General features: G+C 38.2%; 1 protein-coding gene across 2 annotated transcripts in view; it reads right to left on the bottom strand.

The window, feature by feature from the left end:
* Positions 1 to 22,355, bottom strand: part of SPDYA (speedy/RINGO cell cycle regulator family member A) — a 38,617-nt gene that overhangs the window by 629 nt on the left and 15,633 nt on the right. The window contains exons 6-7 of one of the 2 annotated variants that reach the window (XM_086326140.1): positions 14,265 to 14,562; positions 13,909 to 13,911 (exon numbers count right to left, since the gene is read on the bottom strand). The exons of the other annotated variant lie outside the window; for it this stretch is intronic. Coding sequence (XP_086182266.1) covers positions 13,909 to 13,911; positions 14,265 to 14,562 — 301 coding nt within the window. The remainder of the gene's footprint in view (positions 1 to 13,908; positions 13,912 to 14,264; positions 14,563 to 22,355) is intronic. 2 annotated transcript variants of the gene reach the window in all.

Genomic DNA, 22,355 nt, shown 5'->3' with positions numbered 1-22,355 from the left:
TTTAATCCCTGGTCAGGGTACTAAAATCTTATAAGCTGCATTATGCAGCTAAAAAAAAGTTTGGAGAGATACACTTTATAAATATGAACTAATTAGGACTAGATTTTATTATTCATAGGCACCAGTCATTTAGCATTTACCATGTGCCTTACATGTCTTAAGGACTTTATAATGTCTTTCTATTTAATATGTGTTGCTCATCCTTGAGGTTATCCATATTTTACAGATAAACATAAGCTTATGGTTATTGTTTAAATATAGATTTTTATAGGTTTTGAAGTAGTAGTGCCTGTAAGGATAAATGCTACTTATCTCTTAGGCTAGAACTACTTAATATACATATCCTAAAAAACATTTTACATACTTTTCATTATGTGGAAAAATCTAGTCTAAAATCTCTGCCTTGATTTTACACCTTATCATAGAGATGGACATTAAAGAAAATCACACAAATACAAAACCAGAACTGTTATAAATGCTTCAGCAAAGTACAGGATACAATAGAGATTTTGCTCAGGTAAAGTAATTACCTGTGCAAGTGACAACTGAGCCAAGACCTGAAGGGTAATTACAGAGTTAATTACAGCAAGGGAAATGAGCACAAAAAGGGTCAGTGATATTGCAGTTGACTGAAAGAGACTGAAAAGAAGGTAGGGGTCAAGCCATGCAGGATCTTGTAAACCTGTTATGGAGTTGGTCTAACCCAAGAAAAATGAGGTGCTACTGAAGGATTTAGTGAAGTAAGGGGTAACATGCTTAGATCTGTGTTTTGAAAAAAAATCACTTTGGTTGCATTTAGAGAACTGATTAAATCACAAGCAGAGAAGTCTTCTCATACTATTTCTGTGTGGTATCTGAACACTCATATAATAATAATGGCTTTAAAGTTTTTATAACATTTCCAGGTGTATAGAAGTTCTAATATACATTTTTAAATTCCATCATGGAATACTCCCCATTCTTCTGCCCTTCTATTTAACTGCTAGTGAAATTCTGTCCTTCATTTATTGTTTTGAACGCAGGCCCTAATTGTACTTTTTGGAGAAGGGGATGACTTAAAGAAGAGAGAAAAGTTGTGCTTTCTCCTGTTTCATGTAGAATAATTGGTTTGGTACACTGCTTAGTAGACGTTGAACTGCACAAGACCTAACAGTGTCGATTCTAATAAGAGTTGAAAACAAAACTACAGAAGAAAATAAACATTTATTTGTATATTTAATCAAAGTCCAGTTTAAGCCCTTTATCCATCTCTTCATTGAATACTAAGCATCTTTATAATTCAGTTTGTAGGACAGATGCCCTCTTCTAAAGTTAGCTTTCTCGGTTCATGTCTGCCCCTCATTTTACCATAAAATACTCCTAAAGATCTGTGACTGACTCACAACTGTCTTCCTAGTAACTTCCAGAAGTCCTGACTTTTCTACCCAGTAAATGGTCAGTAAAAGTTTGCTGATGGCTTTGAAGCCTACACTGGAGCAGGTATTATTTCATCAATGTTGACTTGGTTGTTCTAGGGGGAAATGTAAGTATATAGCTCATGGACTGTGGAAAACTTTGATTTTGAACTTACTTCAGAATCAGTAGGAAAGTTAAGTTTCAGTTTCCGTGTTTATGCAAAAGCAGGTATTTTTTAAAAGTCTGTTAGCAGTGTCTAAGTATTTAAAGGAAGGAAAAACCATTAAATGGGAAATTTCATTCTAATACATAGTGTACAACTATGAGGTCATTAGAAGTAATATACAACTAGGAATGGTGGAAGAGGAGAGAATCTAAAAAATTATTGTAAAGGAAGAACCAGATAAGCTGGTGGTTCACTGGATGTAAAGGGAGAGAAGCTATATATACTCAAACTTTCATCCACTGTTCCGAAGCCCTTTCCCTTATTTCTCTGGGCTGAACAGGATTCAGTCAACACCCAGCTCATAAATTACTTCCTTGGAACAGCCTTCACTATGTCTCTTACCCTGCAGAGTTAATTTTGAAATCTTTTGTGCTTGTAAATGTTGATTATATAATTAGCATTGGTAATTTATAAGCCCTGATTATGCCTTCACTAAGGATTTTAAAATGGGATGACTAGAACAGTGGTAATGACAAAAGTAAATAAGCAAATTCAGACAATGATTTATTTTTGAGAGAAAATTATTTGCTTTTAGATTATATAGCAGTTGGAATGTCTCATGCCTGTCTACATGACCCAGGAGTAAGGTCTGGTGTATTGCTTTCTTTCCCTTGACTTCACTCTAAACTCTGGGGAGTCCTCAGATAATACATAATAATATGTACCCATGTTTCAGATAGATTAGCCTAGGTGCCATAGGCTTAAAATAGGTAATTTAGTTGGTATAAACATGTACTATCTCTTCAGATAAAACTGGGTTCCATCTTGGTGTTTTTGTTGTTGCTGTTTTACTATGCAACTGTGACTTTTCTGAGTTTGTTTATTCAGCAGTAAAATGAATATCATAGTGCCACTTCAGGATTTCTTGGTGGAGTCAAGTGTTAAATGAGAAGGATTTATTTTTGAGGAAAAATTATTTGTTTAAACCTTTATAAGGTAGCTTAGTACATGATTGGTGATTGTGATGCATGTAAATTTGTACAGAAAGCTTCATCTATCTCCCACAACCTTATCAAAATCAACTATTTTATTCTTAATAAATGTTATAAATGTTTACATAAACTTGTTTCTTGAACACGTTGTTTTGAGAAAAAAAATGTTAAGGTAGAAAAACATGATTTTAACCTGAAAAGCAAGAAGTTGCTTGTATTTGAAAGAAGGATGGAAGCATGGATACCATCTATTGCTAGTTTTAGCATAAAAGCCCAGAGCAGAGCATCAGTTCTTTGTATCTCTCCTGGAGAATGAATTGTCTGCAACCACAAACCTTAGGTGATTCCAATAACCTTATGTGAACTGGAGGAAGAGAATTTCGCTGAATAGAGGCCACTACTGGCATCAACAACTGCTAAGGCAGTAAGAGAATGACCACTGTCTTGATAATATCATGTTATCCTTAAACCTCCCCAGCCCCAATTAGCTCACTCTCTTGTTAAACCTGAGGGAAAATGAATATAAATGTTTATTGGTCAAATGTATGTATAAACAATAATTTTTCTTTGTTTTTTTATTTTAATTTAAATTTATTTATTTTAATTGGAGGCTAATTACTTTACAATATTGTATTGGTTTTGCCATACATCAACATGAATCCGCCATGGGTGTACACGTGTTCCCCATCCTGAACCCCCCTCCCACCTCCCTCCCTGTACCATCCCTCTGGGTCATCCCAGTGTACCAGCCCCAAGCATCCTGTATCCTGCATTGAACCTAGACTGGCGATTAGTTTCTTATATGATATTATACATGTTTCAATGCCATTCTCCCAAATCATCCCACCCTCTCCCTCTCCCACAGAGTCCAAAAGACTGTTCTATACATCTGTGTCTCTTTTGCTGTCTCGCATACAGGGTTATCGTTCAGTTCAGTTCAGTTCAGTCGCTCAGTCTTGTCTGACTCTTTGCGACCCCATGAATCGCAGCACACCAGGCCTCCTTGTCCATCACCAACTCCCGGAGTTCACTCAGACTCATGTCCATCGAGTTGGTGATGCCATCCAGCCATCTCATCCTCTCTTGTCCCCTTCTCCTCCTGCCCACAATCCCTCCCAGCATCAAAGTCTTTTCCAATGAGTCAACTCTTCGTATGAGGTGGCCAAAGTACTGGAGTTTCAGCTTTAGCATCATTCCTTCCAAAGAAATCCCAGGGCTGATCTCCTTCAGAATGGACTGGTTGGATCTCCTTGCAATCCAAGGGACTCTCAAGAGTCTTCCCCAACACCGCAGTTCAAAAGCAACAATTCTTCGGTGCTCAGCCTTCTTCACAGTCCAACTCTCACATCCATACACGACCACAGGAAAAACCATAGCCTTGACTAGACGGACCTTTATTGGCAAAGTAACGTCTCTTTTGAATATGCTAGCTAGGTTGGTCATAACGTTCCTTCCAAGGAGTAAGTGTCTTTTAATTTCATGGCTGCAGTCACCATCTGCAGTGATTTTGGAACCCCAAAAAATAAAGTCTGACACTGTTTCCACTGTTTCTCCATCTATTTCCCATGAAGTGATGGGACAGGATGCCATGATCTTTGTTTTCTGAATGTTGAGCTTTAACCCAACTTTTTCACTCTTCACTTTCACCAAGAGGCTTTTTAGTTCCTCTTCACTTTCTGCCATAAGGGTGGTGTCATCTGCATATCTGAGGTTAATGATATTTCTCCCAGCAATCTTGATTCCAGCTTGTGCTTCTTCCAGTCCAGTGTTTCTCATGATGTACTCTGCATATAAGTTAAATGAGCAGGGTGACAGTGTACAGCCTTGACGTACTCCTTTTCCTATTTGGAACCAGTCTGTTGTTCCATGTCCAGTTCTAACTGTTGCTTCCTGACCTGCATACAGGTTTCTCAAGAGGCAGGTCAGGTGGTCTGGTATTCCCATCTCTTTCAGAATTTTCCACAGTTTATTGTGATCCACACAGTCAAAGGCTTTGGCATAGTCAATAAAGCAGAAATAGATGTTTTTCTGGAACTCTCTTGCTTTTTCCATGATCCAGTGGATGTTGGCAATTTGATCTCTGGTTCCTCTGCCTTTTCTAAAACCAGCTTGAACATCTGGAAGTTCATGGTTCATGTATTGCTGAAGCCTGGCTTGGAGAATTTTGAGCATTACTTTACTAGCGTGTGAGATGAGTGCAATTGTGCAGTAGTTTGAGCATTCTTTGGCATTGCCTTTCTTTGGGACTGGAATGAAAACTGACCTTTTCCAGTCCTGTGGTCACTGCTGAGTTTTCCAAATTTGCTGGCATATTGAGTGCAGCACTTTCACAGCATCATCTTCCAGGATTTGAAATAGCTCAACTGGAATTCCATCACCTCCACTAGCTTTGTTTGTAGTGATGCTTCCTAAGGCCCACTTGACTTCACATTCCAGGATGTCTGGCTCTAGGTCAGTGATCACATCATCATGATTATCTTGGTCGTGAAGATCTTTTTTGTACAGTTCTTCTGTGTATTACCATCTTTCTAAATTCCATATATAGGCATTAGTGGGATCCTCTATGACCCACCTCCCAGAATATTGGAAATAAAAGCAAAAATAAACAAATGGGACCTAATTAAAATTAAAAGCTTCTGCATAACAAAGGAAACTATAGGCAAGGTGAAAAGACAGCCTTCGGAATGGGAGAAAATAATAGCAAATGAAGCAACTGACAAACAACTAATCTCAAAAATATACAAGCAACTCCTGCAGCTCAATTCCAGAAAAATAAATGACCCAATCAAAAAATGGGCCAAAGAACTAAATAGACATTTATCCAAAGAAGACATACAGATGGCTAACAAACACATGAAAAGATGCTCAACATCACTCATTATCAGAGAAATGCAAATCAAAACCACAATGTGGTACCATTTCATGCCAGTCAGAATGGCTGCATGCCAGTCAGAATGGCTGCATGCCAGTCAAAAGTCTACAAGCAATAAATGCTGGAGAGGGTGTGGAGAAAAGGGAACCCTCTTACACTGTTGGTGGGAATGCAAACTAGTACAGCCACTGTGGAGAACAGTGTAGAGATTCCTTAAAAAACTGGAAATAGAACTGCCTTATGATCCAGCAATCCCACTGCTGGGCATACACACCGAGGAAACCAGAATTGAAAGAGATACATGTACCCCAATGTTCATCGCAGCACTGTTTATAATAGCCAGGACATGGAAGCAACCTAGATGCCCATCAGCAGATGAATGGATAAGAAAGCTGTGGTACATATACACAATGGAGTATTACTCAGCCATTAAAAAGAATACATTTCTTTTTAATAGGCTCTGGAGCCTATTATACAGAGTGAACTAAGCCAGAAAGAAAGTAATTTTTCTTTGTATTGTACCCTCTGTCATCCTGAAACAATAGGTTTTACATTAGCCTTGAGTTAATACTGAGAACAAAACAGAAATAAGAAAGTAATTGTTTCTTCCTATATAGGACTTATATATCCTAAGCCAGGTGTCAGGGTGTTCATCTATAAACAGATGAAAGCACAATTCCATTTACAATTGCCCTAAATCAAGTGCCCCCCTTTTCAACTAAAATCCTCAAAGACCTGTTTGGTTTTTTTTTTTCCTTTCCTTGAAGCAAGCTGACTGGCAGAGCTTCTTCCTCCCTTGGTGCACTCTGATTTCCTGTTGAAATATCAACGCCTAAAACATAGATTGTGACTACTCTTGATATCTGAGGGGCTAGTTTGAATAAAATATAAGTGCTTCTGTTCCTCTTTCTTTAAATATTTGTTCAAATTGTGGTTGGAATTCTCTTCTAGTTCATACAGCCTTCCATCAGGGACTTTGTTCTGAATGCTTTCACCATCTCCTTAGTCCTTGGCAGTCAGCTAGGACTTCTGTGGTAACTTAGTTTTACCACAGAAGGCAGGATTTCATCAAAGAGGTCAGTATAGCATCATTGGAATTCAGGCTGTAGTAGATTCAGACCTGGGTTCAAGTGTCACTCTTATCACCTTGGGGAAAGTATTTAACCTCTCTAAGCTTCTGCTTCCTTATCTACAAAGTGGAAATACTAGTATTTACCTTAGGCTTGGCTGTGAGTATTAAGTGAGGTTATGAATGTAAAACGATCAGCATATTGCATGGAACATTTTAAACATCTAGTAAATCTTACCTGTTATGAGGATAAAAGAGTGTAAGCAAAAAGAGCTGGGAGAGAGGAGAGGGATACTTAGAGGCAACTCTTATTTTATAATTTAGCCTATGGTAGATACTATTTACCCTCCAATATGAGTGAATGAATAAAAATTATGCTTGAAGATGTTACAAGGGAAAAGAACTAAACAATCAGTCAAAATATTTAGTGATTACTATGGCCAGTGAAAATGAAAGTTTTAGTTGCTCAGTTGTGTCCGACTTTGTGACCCCATGGACTGTAGCCCACCAGGCTCCTCTGTCCAGGAAGGAATACTAGAGTGGGCTGCCATGCCCTTCTCCAGGAGATCTTCCCAAACCAGGGATCAAACCCAGGTCTCGCAAATTGCAGGCAGATTCTTTACCGTCTGAGCAGGGAAGGGAACAATGACAGGCATGACCCCCTACCTTCAAGAGTCTTAAAAGATTAGTTTCTCTTTTAGTAAAACTTGAGTAGCTACTGCTATAAGGATGTGGTAAAAATAAATAGGTGAAATTCTGAAATAATGAGCCATAAGAAATTGCCAGTCCTATCTTCAGATGGGTGAAAATCTGGGACAAAAGTACTATGAGTAAAAAGTATCACTGCTGCTAGAATATTGTTCTGTTTCAAATTGGGAAATGTCAGAGAAAAACAACCTTTATAAATATAATTTAAATGGAAATTAGAATGTGGTTGACTCCATGTATTTCCAGTTCATAGTTCAGTTCAGTTGCTCAGTCGTGTGCGACTCTTTGCAACCCCATGAACCGCAGCACGCCAGGCCTCCCTGTCCATCACCAACTCACGGAGCTTACCCAAACTCATGTCCATTCAGTCTGTGATGCCATCCAACCATCTCATCCTCTGTCATCCCCTTCTCCTCCTGCCCTCAATCTTTCTCAGCATCAGGGTCTTTTCAAATGAGTCAGCTCTTTGCATCAGGTGGCCAAAGTATTGGAGTTTCGGCTTCAACATCAGTCCTTCCAATGAAAACCCAGGACTGACCTCCTTTAGGATGGACTGTCTAAGGGACTCGCAAGAGTCTTCTCCAACACCACAGTTCAAAGCATCAATTCTTCTGCACTCAGCTTTCTTTATATTTCAACTCTCACATCCATACATGACTACTGGAAAAACCAGTCAAAAGCCTTGACTAGATGGACCTTTGTTGACAAAGTAATGTTTCTGCTTTTCAATATGCTGTCTAGGTTGGTTTTAACTTTCCTTCCAAGGAGCAAGTGTCTTTTAATTTCATGGCTGCAGTCACCATCTGCAGTGATTTTGGAGCCCCCAAAAATAAAGTCAGCCACTGTTTCCCCATCTATTTGCCATGAAGTGATGGGACCAGATGCCATGATCTTTGTTTTCTGAATGTTGAGCTTTAAGCCAACTTTTTCACTCTCCTCTTTCACTTTCATCAAGAGGCTCTTTAGTTCTTCTTCGCTTTCTGCCATAAGGGTGGTGTCATCTGCATATCTAACGTGATTGCTATTTCTCCCGGCAATCTTTATTCCAGCTTGTGCTTCATCCAGCACAGCATTTCTCATGATGTACTCTGCATAGAAATTAAATAAGCCGGGTGACAGTGTACAGCCTTGACGTATTCCTTTTCCTGTTTGGAACCAGTCTGTTGTTCCATGTCCAGTTCTAACTGTTGCTTCCTGACCTGCATACAGGTTTCTCAAGAGGCAGGTCAGGTGGTCTGGTATTCTCATCTCTTTCAGAATTTTCCAGTTTATTGTGATCCACACAGTCAAAGGATTTGGCATAGTCAACAAAGCAGAAATAGATGTTTTTCTGGAACTCTCTTGCCTTTTTGATGATCCAGCGGATGATGGCAATTTGGTCTCTGGTTCCTCTGCCTTTCCTAAAATCAGCTTGAACAACTGGAAGTTCACGGTTCACACGGTTCAACCCAGGCTGAAGCCTGGGTTGGAGAATTTTGAGCATTACTTTACTAGCATGTGAGATGAGTGCAATTGTGTGGTAGTTTGAGCATTCTTTGGCATTGCCTTTCTTTGGGATTGGAATGAAAACTGACCTTTTCCAGTCCTATGGCCACGGCTGAGTTTTCCAAATTTGCTGGCATATTGAGTGCAGCACTTTCACAGCATCATCTTTTAGGATTTGAAATAGCTCAACTGGAATTCCATCACCTCCACTAGCTTTGCTAGTAGTGATGCTTCCTAAGGACCACTTGACTTCACATCCCAAGATGTCTGGGTCTAGGCGAGTGATCACACCATCATGGTTATCTGGGTCATGAAGATCTTTTTTGTATAGGTCTTCTGTGTATTCTTGCCACCTCTTCTTGATATCTTCTGCTTCTTTTAGGTCCATACCATTTCTGTCCTTTATTGAGCCCATCTTTGCATGAAATCTTCCTTTGTATCTCTAATTTCCTTCAAGAGATCTCTAGTCTTTCCCATTCTGTTGTTTTCCTCTATTTCTTTGCATTGGTCACTGAAGAAAGCTTTCTTATCTCTCCTTGCTATTCTTTGGAACTCTGCATTCAAATGGGTATATCTTTCCTTTTCTCCTTTGCTCTTTGCTTCTCTTCTTTTCACAGCTATTTGTAAAGGCTCAGATAGCCATTTTGCTTTTTTTGCATTTCTTTTTCTTGGGGATGATCTTGATCCCTGTCTCCTGTACAATGTCACGAACCTTCATCCATAGTTTATCAGGCAGTCTATCAGATCTAGTCCCTTAAATCTATTTCTCACTTCCACTGTATAATCATAAGGGATTTTATTTAGGTCATACCTGAATGGTCTAGTGGTTTTTCCTACTTTCTTCAATTTAAGTTTGAATTTGGTAATAAGGAATTCATGATCTGAGGCACAGTCAGCTCCCAGTCTTATTTTTACTGACTGTATAGAGTTTCTCCACCTTTGTCTGCAAAGGATATAATCAATCTGATTTTGGTGTTGACCATCTGGTGATATCCATGTGTAGGGTCTTTTGTGTTATTGGAAGAGAGTATTTGCTATGACCACTGCATTCTCTTGGCAAAACTCTATCATGAGCTCATTCCCATGGTGGGGGTGAGTTGTCCCACCATATCAGATTCAAGAGCACTACAGGAAAAGGGGCCCAGTCAGCTAGGGGCCAGGAAGACACTGTCATTTATCTTATTACTGGAAGTTTATACTTTACACTATTTTCACCCCTTGCCCCTTTCCTCACCACCTCTGGCAACCACCACCTGATGGGGTATCTATGAGTTAGGCTTTTTTTTGATTCCACATATATCACATGGTATTTGCCTTTCACTATCTCATTTATTATTTTACTTAGCACAATGCCCTCAAGGTCCATCCGTGTTGTCACAAATAGTAGATATCCTTCTTTTAAAGATGTGTGTGTGTAAAATATTCTCATTTTATTTTCTTTATCCATTCATCCATTGATGGACAATTAGGTTGTTTCCATTTCATTCCTTGGAATGGAATTATTATTATATTGCAATTATTGCAATTATATATTGCAATTATTATTGCAAATAATGCTGCAATGAACATGGAGATGCAGGTATCTTTTCAAGATACTGGTTTTGTTTCCTTCAGATAATACCCAGAGGTGGAATTGCTGGATCATATGGTAGTTCTATTTTTAATTTTTTGAGAAACTTGTATACTATTTTTTGTAGTGACCGTATCCAACAGTGCACAAGGGTTCCTTTTTCTCCACATCCCTATGAAAATTTGTTTCTTGTTAACCACCATTCTAACGGGTGTGAGAGGTTAGCTCATTGTGGATTTAATTAGCATTTCCCTGCTAATTAGTGATGTTGAACACCTTTTCATGTACCTGTTGGCCATTTGTATGTCTTTGAAAAATGTCTGTTCATTTCCTCTTCCCATCTTTTGATTGGATTTTTTTTCTATTGAGTTTTATGAGTTCTTTATGTGTTTTGGATATTAACCCTTTATCAGATATAAGATTTGCAAATGTTTTCTCCAATTCTGTAGGTTGCCTTTTCATTTGTTGATCATTTCCTATACCATAGAGAGCTTTTTAGTCTGATGGAATTCCACTCTTTATTTTTGCTTTTGTTGCCTTTGCTTTTGGTATAAAATCCAAAAAGCAATTGCCAAAACCAATTTCAAGGGCCTTACCCTCTGTTTCTTCTAGGGTTTTGTGGTTTCAAGTCTTAAATCCATTTATTTTTGTGCATGGTATAAGATACTGGTCCAGTTTTAAACTCTTTTACATGTGGCTATCTAGTTTTTCCAACTCCATTTATTGATGAGACTGTCTTTTCCCAATGTGTTTTTGACTCCTTTGTCATAAATTAACCATATGTGTGGGTTTATTTCTGTGCTCTCCATTCTATTCCATTGATCTATGTGTCTGTTTTTATACAAGTATCATACTGTATTAATATTGTTTTGTAATACCAGGTCTCCCTGTCCCTCACCATCTCCTGAAGCTTGCCCAAGTTCATGTCCATTGCATTGGTGATGCCATCCACATACCATCCACATCTCATCCTTTGACACCCTCTTCTCCTTCTGCCCTCAGTCTTTCCCAGCATCAGGGACTTTTCCAGTGACATTCACATCAGCCATTCACATCAGATAACCAAAATAACTGGAGATTCAGCTTCAGCATCAGTCCTTTGAACAAGTATTCACGGTTTACTTCCCTTAAGATCGACTGGTTTGGTCTCCTTGCTAACCAAGGGACTTTCAGGAATCTTCTCTAGCACCACAGTTCGAAAGCATCAATTTTTTGGTATTCTGCCTTCTTTATGGTCCAGCTCTCACAACCATATGTGACCACTGGGAAGACCATAGCATTGACTATATACATATTTGTTGGCACTCTATGAACTGGACCATTCAGGTATGACCTAAATCAAATCCCTTACGATTATACAGTGGAAGTGAGAAATAGATTTAAGGGACTAGATCTGATAGACAGAGTGCCTGATGAACTATGGACAAAGGTTCGTGACACTGTACAGGAGACAGGGATCAAGACCATCCCCAAGAAAAAGAAATGCAAAAAAAGCAAAATGGCGGTCTGAGGAGGACTTACAAATAGGTATGAAATGAAGAGAAATGAAAAGCAAAGGAGAAAAGGAAAGATATACCCATTTGAATGCAGAGTTCCAAAGAATAGCAAGGAGAGATAAGAAAGCTTTCCTCAGTGACCAATGCAAAGAAATAGAGGAAAACAACAGAATGGGAAAGACTAGAGATCTCTTGAAGGAAATTAGAGATACAAAGGAAGATTTCATGCAAAGATGGGCTCAATAAAGGACAGAAATGGTATGGACCTAAAAGAAGCAGAAGATATCAAGAAGAGGTGGCAAGAATACACAGAAGACCTATACAAAAAAGATCTTCATGACCCAGATAACCATGATGGTGTGATCACTCGCCTAGACCCAGACATCTTGGGATGTGAAGTCAAGTGGTCCTTAGGAAGCATCACTACTAGCAAAGCTAGTGGAGGTGATGGAATTCCAGTTGAGCTATTTCAAATCCTAAAAGATGATGCTGTGAAAGTGCTGCACTCAATATGCCAGCAAATTTGGAAAACTCAGCCGTGGCCATAGGACTGGAAAAGGTCAGTTTTCATTCCAATCCCAAAGAAAGGCAATGCCAAAGAATGCTCAAACTACCACACAATTGCACTCATCTCACATGCTAGTAAAGTAATGCTCAAAATTCTCCAACCCAGGCTTCAGCCTGGGTTGAACCGTGTGAACCGTGAACTTCCAGTTGTTCAAGCTGATTTTAGGAAAGGCAGAGGAACCAGAGACCAAATTGCCATCATCCGCTGGATCATCAAAAAGGCAAGAGAGTTCCAGAAAAACATCTATTTCTGCTTTGTTGACTATGCCAAATCCTTTGACTGTGTGGATCACAATAAACTGGAAAATTCTGAAAGAGATGAGAATACCAGACCACCTGACCTGCCTCTTGAGAAACCTGTATGCAGGTCAGGAAGCAACAGTTAGAACTGGACATGGAACAACAGACTGGTTACAAATTGGGAAAGGAGTACGTCAAGGCTGTATATTGTCACCCTGCTTATTTAACTTATATGCAGAGTACATTATGAGAAATGCTGCGCTGGATGAAGCACAAGCTGGAATCAAGATTGCCGGGAGAAACAGCAATAACCTCAGGTATGCAGATGATACCACCCTTATGGCAGAAAGCAAAGAACCAAAGAGCCTCTTGATGAAAGTGAAAGAGGAGAGTGAAAAAGTTGGCTTAAAGCTCAACATTCAGAAAACAAAGATCATGGCATCCGGTCCCATCACCTTATGGCAAATAGATGTGGAAACAGTGGCTGACTTTATTTTTTGGGGCTCCAAAATCACTGCAGATGGTGACTGCAGCCATGAAATTAAAAGACGCTCCTTGGAAGGAAAGCTATGACCAACCTAGACAGCATATTAAAAAGCAGAGACATTACTTTTCCAACAAAGGTCCGTCTAGTCAGTGTTTTTTCTAGTAGTCATTTATGGGTGCGAGAGTTGGGCTATGAAGAAAGCTGAACGCAGAATTGATGCTTTTGAACTGTGGTGTTGGACAAGACTCTTTGAGAGTCACTTGGATTGCAAGGAGATCCAACCAGTCCATCCTAAAGGAGATCAGTCCTGAATATTCATTGGAAGGACTGATGTTGAAGCTGAAACTCCCGTATTTTGGCCACTTGATGCAAAGAACTGACTCATTCGAAAAGACCTTGATGCTGGGAAAGATTGAGGGCAGGAGGAGAAGGGGACGACATAGGTTCAGATGGTTGGGTGGCATCACAGACTCAATGGATATGAGTTTGAGTAAGCTCTGGGAGTTGGTGATTGACAGGAAGGTCTGGCGTGCTGCAGTCCATGCGGTCGCAAAGAGTCGGACACGACTGAGTGATTGAACTGACTGATTAATAAGATAAGTAAGTTCTGGGGATATAATGTACATCACAGTGACTATAGTTGACAAAATCCCATATTTGAGAGTTGCGAAGAAAATCCTAAAATTAAAAATCACAAGAAAAAAACAAAAACAAACTATGTGTGGTGATGGATGTTAACTACAATTGTGTTAATCATTTTGCAACATCTATTAAATCATTATGTCACCCACCTAAAACTAATACAATGTTACATGTTACTTTTATTTTAGTTTTTAAAAGTGTGTAAAAGAAACCAGTTACTCACTGATAAAGCTGGATGGTAAAATTAGAAGTAAATTTATTTTCTTCTTAAAACTTGCTTTGAATAAAATAAACACTTCAAAGAAAATGGTTCAGGCTCTTAAAATACTTGGGATCCATGGTGAATTAGGTTTTAACAAAAGTCACGTTAAAAATCTTAGTTTAGGTAAACCACCACAAAACAGATACCAAAACAAAAAGTAGCAACTGAAAAGGGGAAATTTTTCAATACTAATTTAACTCATATTGTTATAGTATAAAATTATTACGTACCGCTGCCTACAAGGACTACAGGTCAATAGATAACTTCAATTCATTACTAAGGCACATAGATCTGCCATATTGCTAAATCATACCTTGAGAATAGCTATAAGCTTGAGAAGTATCAACTATTTTGTCCACTGAGAATGAGTTGTGTGATTCCTGAGAATGTTTCTCCACCACCTCTAGTGTATCACTGGATGAAGATGATGATGAAGACAATCCCAATCTAACATATCTTCCTTTTTTACCACATAGTGAACAATCTACCGGTGTGGCACTAGGTCCCCGGGGCAGTTGAACTTCATCTCTGTTGTAGTTTCTAACAGCTCCACTGTGATGCACAGAGCGTTCTCGTTGCCATATATAATGGGTTGGAGCAATGGCCATAACCTATAGTGGAAAGCTTTCTTTTAGAATTTTTAATAAGATTTTAAAATTTAGTTAAAGAACAAAAATTATAACTTAAGAACAGCTATCTCTAAAACTAGATCTAAAAAAATGTTTAAAAAAAAGCATCTCCAGATAGGGCAGTATTACCTATAAAGTGATGCATTGCTTGGATCCTTAAGATAATTGGTAGAATATTTGAATTATTTCTAACAGGAAATAGAACTGAAGCAACTTTCCAGGTTTTGCTCAGATATTCTAGGTTTGGGAAAGATAATGCCCCCCAAATAATACATCATTCTTAACTTTGGAATGTACTGGGTTGAGAATATTTTTAATTGAGGTTTCCACGTACGTATGTTTATCAGCATGTGTGCAATAACAGCAAGAGATATGGTAAATGAGAACACAGATAAGTTGCTTAACCTCTCTGTTCCTGTTTTCTTGTCTGTAGTATGGGGAGAATAATACTGTCTATTTTAGCAGGTTGTTGCAAGTAATAGATGAGGAATTATTTAGAAAGTACTGAAGATTCTGCACTACATGTCAGACATTGTTCTCTAAAGTGTGTTAGATAAGATACTGCCTTTAGAGTTGGGATAGACTTAGTTTCTTATCCTAGCTCTGCCACTTGCTAGTTGTATGATGCTAGTTACTTAACCTTTAGGAGCCTCAATTTCTTCATATCTAAAACCGGGGATACTATCTGCCTCATAGGATTGTCCTGAAGGGTAAATATGTATAAAATCCTTATCACACAGTAAACATCTGGCCAATGAAAGCAAATGATAGTCATTTAAGAAGACAAGCTAGGGAAATGTACCTACCTGCTGACCTCATGGTGTCTAAAACTTCAAAACAGAATGTTAGAATGTTACTTCTAAACAAAAAAAAAATGTTTAGTTGCAGTTATCAATGACCCAAGGTAAATTAGAATTGTAGAATTTGAGAGCTAGACAGTGCTTTTAAAAAACATTTAAGTTTCTGGACAAAACTATAATTCAAAAAGATAGACAGTGCTTTATTAATTGCCTAGTCAAGTGATTTTTCAGACTGGTTTGAGGAGCCCTTGGTTTCACAGACAATGCTGGGGATCACAGGAGGGGCTAAGGGAAGACAGAGCAGCTTGGAGAACCTCAGTTTGGGAGATCATATAAAATTGTTTTGGAAAGAAGCTTTTGTTGTTAAGAATGAAAACCTTAACTGCACCTCCCACCCCCAGTCCCGGTTAAAGCTGAATCCCTCAGAAAATAGGGTTTTTGCGGTTATTGTCTCATTCAAGGCAATGAATAAAGAATACTAGCTATGCTAACTTTATGATCATTTCTTTTAAACTTTTTATTTTGTATTAGGGTATAGCCAGTTAACAATGTGATAGTTTTAGGTGAATAGCAAAGGGACTCAGCCATCCATATATGTGTATCCATTCTCCCCCAAACTCCCCTTCCATCCACAGTGCCATATAACTTGAGCAGAGTTCCATGTAGCTATGCTAATTTTTAAAGTGTACTTTAGGATTGGATTTATTTTATAATCTACTTGTTAAATCCTTGAAAAAAGTTTTCAACCAAAGACATGTAATTAAAGTTATATATCTTTTAAAAGGCAGAAGTAAATAAAGATGTTAACTGTAAACATATATATTTCTATGACAATGTAAAATTTGTTTAAGAAATACACAAGGTGAGGAAGTAAAATGTCAGTTTTCCTTATTCCTTATTTCCTTATTCCTTCCAAATTTATCTATAATTTTTCCTTAGTATTTCTCTATTTCCCATACCTGGAATGGCCTTTCCCTTTATTTGTCCTAGCACTGCTTTTCCTTTAATGCCTGGCATAAATCCCACCTTTCTAGAAACTCCAGGTTTCAAATTTTGTTTTATTGTTAATCCTATATTAGGACTCAGCATATAAATGTTAGTACTCAGATATATCTTTTTATGCATGTAACCCCTTCCGGACAGGAACAGCTTCTTGTACATCTCTCTCTCAAATGCCCTCTCCACAACTGTGAAAGTGAAAGTTGCTCAGTTGTGTCTGACTCTTTGTGACCCTATGGACTATACAGTCCATGGAATTCTCCAGGCCAGAATACTGGAGTGGGTAGCCAGTTCACTTCTCCACAACAGTACACAATATTTCTTAATGATAGATGAAAATAAGAAATTAAGAGGCCACTGACATTACTAGCCTTCAACAATATAACTTTTGTAGGAACCCTACAGCAAAGTCTAATGAAGAAAGCAGAGGAAACTATGAAGTAAAGGGAACTCTGAAGCAAAGGGCACAATATAGAAGATTTGATATTGTTCTTTCTGCAATAAATTAGGCATCATAGTCTCTCCACATGCTAACCCAGAGAAGTGCATGCAAGTGCACTCTTTTAAATATATATGAGGTCTACATATATTTTGCACACACACTAGAATGTTACAGTGATAACAACAGTGAGTTAAAAAGAAAACTGTACCGCAGTCAAAAAAGCAAGATTTTGGTCTTAATTCTACTTAGTTCCTATGACCTTAGGTAAATTTCATTAACTTTCTCAGCCACAGGCCTTTTATATATAAGGAAATAGATCACTTAAGAGTTATCAAATTCTACAATTCTATGAAAGTGACTTCTCTGAAGCATTGGTAGCACTTGACCTATCAGAAACATTATCCTAGTTTTTTTTTACTTTATCTCACTCTTCTGTTATTTTTAGTGATTTCTTGGTGGGGGGTGGAAGTGGGCTTTGGCGTTTTTAAAATTTAATAGTTGGCTGTTTTGCTCTCTATACATTCTATTTCTCTATGATCTCAAGTGGCAGTATAATATAAGGTGTTAAAAGCAATGACTCTCGAGTTAGACTGCCTAGGTTTGAATACTGGTGTGCTGCTTTTCTAATTGTGTGAACTTGGAGAAGTCATTTAGTTAGTCTCTCTGTGCCTGTTTCCTTATCTGGATTACCTAGTTAGCTGTAAGAATTGTGAGAGTTAATACATGTGCAGTACTGAGACCAGTGCTCAGAAAGTATTAACATTACTTTCATTGTGGATCTTTTATCTACTACCAAACTTGAAACATCACTTAATGAAATGACAGATGTCAGAGAACACAGAACATTGGGAAACCATCAGATGTGAAGTCAAGCTCTGGTTCTGCCATTTAACTGTGTATCATCTTGAGTAAATTTCAACCTCCGTGGTCCTCAGTTTCATCAGTTATAAAATGAGAATGCTACAATCCTCAAAAGTACTTTTGTGAGGATAAGAAGCTAATTTATATGAAAATATAAATTTGTAAAGCACAATGCAAATGTATAGTATAATTATTGTAAGCCAGTTTGTAGCTAGTATTGTAACTTGCATTTATTTTCAGATATGTGACTAAAAAATGGGTTGGCAGTGTGCCAGTACTGGGCTCTTAATAACAAATGCATAGAACACTTAACTAAATTTCTTAGCATGTATCCCCACCCCCACCCCCCAAAAAAATTATATATCTGGATATCTGGATAAGGGTCAGTGCTAAGGCTACTCAGTAAAGAATTGTTCCAAAGTCTTGTTTATTTTTAATGTTTTTTTATTGAAGTGCAGTTGATTCACAATGTTTCAGGTGTACAGCAAAGTGATGCAGTTGTATACATTCTCAGATTATCTTCCATTGTTGATTATTACAAGATACTGAATGTAGTTTCCTTGTTATACAGTAGAAGTCCTTGTTGGTTTTCATGGATAAGAAAGTATGAAAAAGAAATGGAAGCTTTAAGTTTGATTATGTCAGTCAGTTGTATTTACTGAGTACCTACTACAAGTCAGGCACTGTTCTAGATGCTGTACAGAATAAAGACCCTCTTGGGGACTTCCCTGGCAGTCCAGTGAGTAGGACACAACACTTTCACTGCCGAGGGCTCAGGTTCAATCCCTGGTTGAGGGAACTAAGATCCTGCAACCTGCACAATGCAGCCAAAAAAAAAAAAAAGACCTTATTGGAATTTATATTCTAGTAGGAGGAATAGACATCAGCAAGATAAGTAAGTAAAATAGAGTGTTATACAATGGCTAAGTGTTGTGAGGAAAACCAGGAAAAGGAGTAGGGAGTAATAGAGGGACGTACTACTTGCTATTTTACCAGCTTTATTGAGATGTAACTCAGATATCATACAATTCACTGGTTTAAAGTACAAAATTCAATGGCTTTTGATATCTTCAGGGTAGTACAATGATTACCACAATCAATTTTAGTACATTTTCATCACTTCATAGAGAAGGCAGTCACACTCCATTCCCCCCTCCCTTCAGCCTCAGGCAACCACTTTCTCTGATTTTGTATTTATGTATTCTTCACAGTTGATGTAAATGAACTACGTGGCTCTCTGAGGACTGGCTTCTTTCACTTGCATAAGGTTTTCAGCATTCATCCACTTTGTAGCATGTATCAATACTTTATTCATTTTAATTGCCAAGTAATATATCATTGTATTGATACTTTGTCTATCATCCATTAACTGCTGGACATTTCAATTGTTTTTACAACTATTGACTATTATGAATAAAGCCGCTTGCTATAAACATTCATGTAGAAGTTTTCAAAAAATATCTATTTTTGGCTGTGCTGAGTCTTCATTGCTATACTTTCTCTAGTTGCCGTGAGCAGGAGCTACTCTCTAGTTGTGGAGCATGGGCTTCTCGTTGTGGTGGATTCTCTTGTTGCAGTGTACAGGTTCTAAGGGCACATGGGCTTCAGTAGTTGCTGCTCCTGGGCTGCAGAGTGCAAGCTCAGTAGTTGTGGCACACGAGCTTAGTTGCTCCATGGCATGTGGGATCTTCCTGGACCAGGGATCAAACTGGGATCCCTTACATTGTAAGGTAGATTCTTAACCACTGGACCACCAGGAAAGCCCCATGTACAAGTTTTTGTGTGAATATAATTTTCATTTTTTTAGACTATAAAACTAAGAGTGGAATTGCTGGGTCATATGGTCTCTGTTTAGCTTTTTGAGGAACTGCCAGACTGTTTTCCGAAGCAACTAAATGATTTTACATTCCCACCAGAAGTGAAAGTTCCAATTTTTCCACATCCTTGTCAATATTTGTTATTATCAGTCTTTTTTTTTTTTTTTAATTATAGCCTTCCTAGTGCATGTAACACAGAAGGCAATGGCACCCCACTCCAGTACTCTTGCCTGGAAAATCCCATGGATGGAGGAGCCTGGTGGGCCGCAGTCCATGGGGTCGCTAAGAGTCGGACAAGACTCAGTGACTTCACTTTCACTTTTCACTTTCTTGCATTGGAGAAGGAAATGGCAACCCACTCTAGTGTTCTTGCCTGGAGAATCCCAGGGACAGGGGAGCCTGGTGGGCTGCCGTCTTTGGGGTCGCACAGCGTCAGACACGACTGAAGTGACTTAGCAGCAGTGCATGTAAAGAAATATCTCCTTGATTTTGATTTTACATTTTTCTGATGGCTGTTGAACATCTATTCATGTGCTTTTTTGCCCATCTGAATATCTTTTTTGAAGAAATGTGTATTTAGATCCTTTGCCCTTTAGAAAATTGGTCTGTCTCTTTATTTCTGAGTTTTAAGAGCTGTTTATATATTTGAGATACAAGTACCTTATAAGACAGATGATTTGCAAAGATTTTCTTCCAGTTTCTGGGCTGTCTCTTCACTTTCTTAATGGTGCCCTTTGAAGAACGAAATTTTTAAATTTTGATGATGATAATTTTTTAATCTGTATTTTCTATTCTTGCTTGTGCTTCTGGTTATTACATCTAAGAAACCTAATCCAAGGTCATGAAGATTTAACACCTATGTTTTAAGAATTTTATAGTTTTTAGCTCTTAAATATAGGTCTTTGATCCATTTGAGTTAGTTTTTATATATAATATGAAGCAGGGGTCCAGGTGCTTTCTTTTGCATGTGGACATCCAGTTGCTTCAGCACAATTTGTTGAAAAAGATTATTCTTGCCCCACTGAGTTTTCTTGGTACCCTTGCCAAAAGTCAATTGAACATAAATTTCTGGACTCTTCAATTTTTATTCCATTGAGGGAGATACTATGCAATATAGGGGTAAGGAATGATTTCTCTGAGGTGACACTTAGAGTTCTGCATGAAGTGAGGAAGTGAAGCATACTAACTAATACCTGGGAGAAAGCATTCCAGATAATAGGAATGGCAAGTGCAAAGACTCCAAGGTGGGACGGTCCTTGATAAATCTGAGGAATAGCTAGAAGGCCAGTGTCGTTGAAGTGAAGTGAACAAATCTGGGAGATAAAGTCAATGAAATAAGGGAGGAGAGCTGGCAGACCATGTGGAGCAAGATAAGGAGGTTGACTTTTACTCTGTGAGATGAGAAACCTCTGAAGGTTTTTGAGTAGAGGAGACATGATTTGATTTCCTAAAAGATTTACTCTGGCTGCTGTGAAGAATAAACTATAGGAGAGAAAGACTGTGAGGGAGTCTATTTGGAATGTCATGGAAATAGTTGAGGCAAGAGATGACAAAGTAGGGTTTAGTGGTGGAGAAGGTGAGAAATGGTGGGATGCTGGATATTTCTTTAAGATATAGATCTGAAAAAAAAAAAAAAAAACCCTAGGGTGACAGTTTTTGGCCAACAACTAGAATGATGAAGTCACTGTTTATTGACGTGGAAGATTGTAGGAGGAGCAAGTGTGGAGGTCTGTGTGGGAGAATCAAAAACTTTTCAGCATGTTAAGTCTGAGGTATCTACTAGATAATGAAATATGAAGTAGGAAGTTAGATATGCCAATCTGGAATTAGGGGAGGACTCTGTTAGTTCTCAGTGCTGAAGCCTTGAGAGACTGAACTTTTCTGTAAATCCCACTGACATTTTCAGTGTCAATGAAATGAGTGAAAAAGTCAGTGAAAAATTAGTGAAAAAGTCATTACAACAACTGACTTTTCAGGTGTCTAAAACATTGTAGTCTTTTATAAGCCACATCATTCTCTAACAGTCTGGTGCCAGCAACCAAGGTAATTCCAGATCCAACAGAATAAAACTGTTGCAGTTAAAATGTGAGTCATTTTATTTTAGGAGTGGTGGGCAGTCTACCATGAGTAAGCATTGCCTATCCTGACCTCTTGCCTCCAGTGCCTCCTCCATGCACTTGGCTGAGTGTTCCATGGAGCTTGAAGCATTTACTTTGATAAAACCGAAGTGCTCAAATAAGGGCACCATTATACCAAGGATGGCAACAGGTACACAAATTACCCACTCCTGACCTGGGGAAGCAGTGACAAAAAATAACAAGACAGGAATTTTTCAATGCCCTGTAATTGAAATGAGTCCTTTAAATTCATTAATGAGGATCCACTAATGGAAGAGAGGTAGTCATGTACACTCATCCTTTCATGTTTTTCTACTGAATATAATCATGTGCTATACAGTCTTCTAAGTTATGTCGGAATCTTTGCATTTCTCCCAATATTCAACAATTCTAATTTAATCCAAAACCATGTATAACTTCTATAACTTCATCTCATTAATAAATATAATTAACAAGATTAGTTCTGGACAGAGTTCTGTGACACACTTCTAAAGTCTTCTCTCAGGTTAGATACTAATCCATTAATTGGCTTCTCTGGCCTAGATATGACTAGGTATGACTTCATTTAATTACGGCATTATCTGCCCAAACTTTTCTGAACTAGTTCTGGCTTATATTAATGAACTTAATTAATTACATGAACTAGTTACTGCCTTCCATTAATTTTCTACTCCAATATTTTTAGTTTGAAACATTAACTTTCTTTACTGAAAACCAGAACATCAGATAAAATAACTGA

This window comes from Bos grunniens, chromosome 11 (genome assembly GCF_055505025.1).
Source record: "Bos grunniens cultivar Pamir isolate PY7600 chromosome 11, Bosgru_T2T1.0, whole genome shotgun sequence".
NCBI classification, from domain to species: Eukaryota; Metazoa; Chordata; class Mammalia; order Artiodactyla; family Bovidae; genus Bos; species Bos grunniens.
This window is presented reverse-complemented; position numbering and strand designations above follow the sequence as displayed.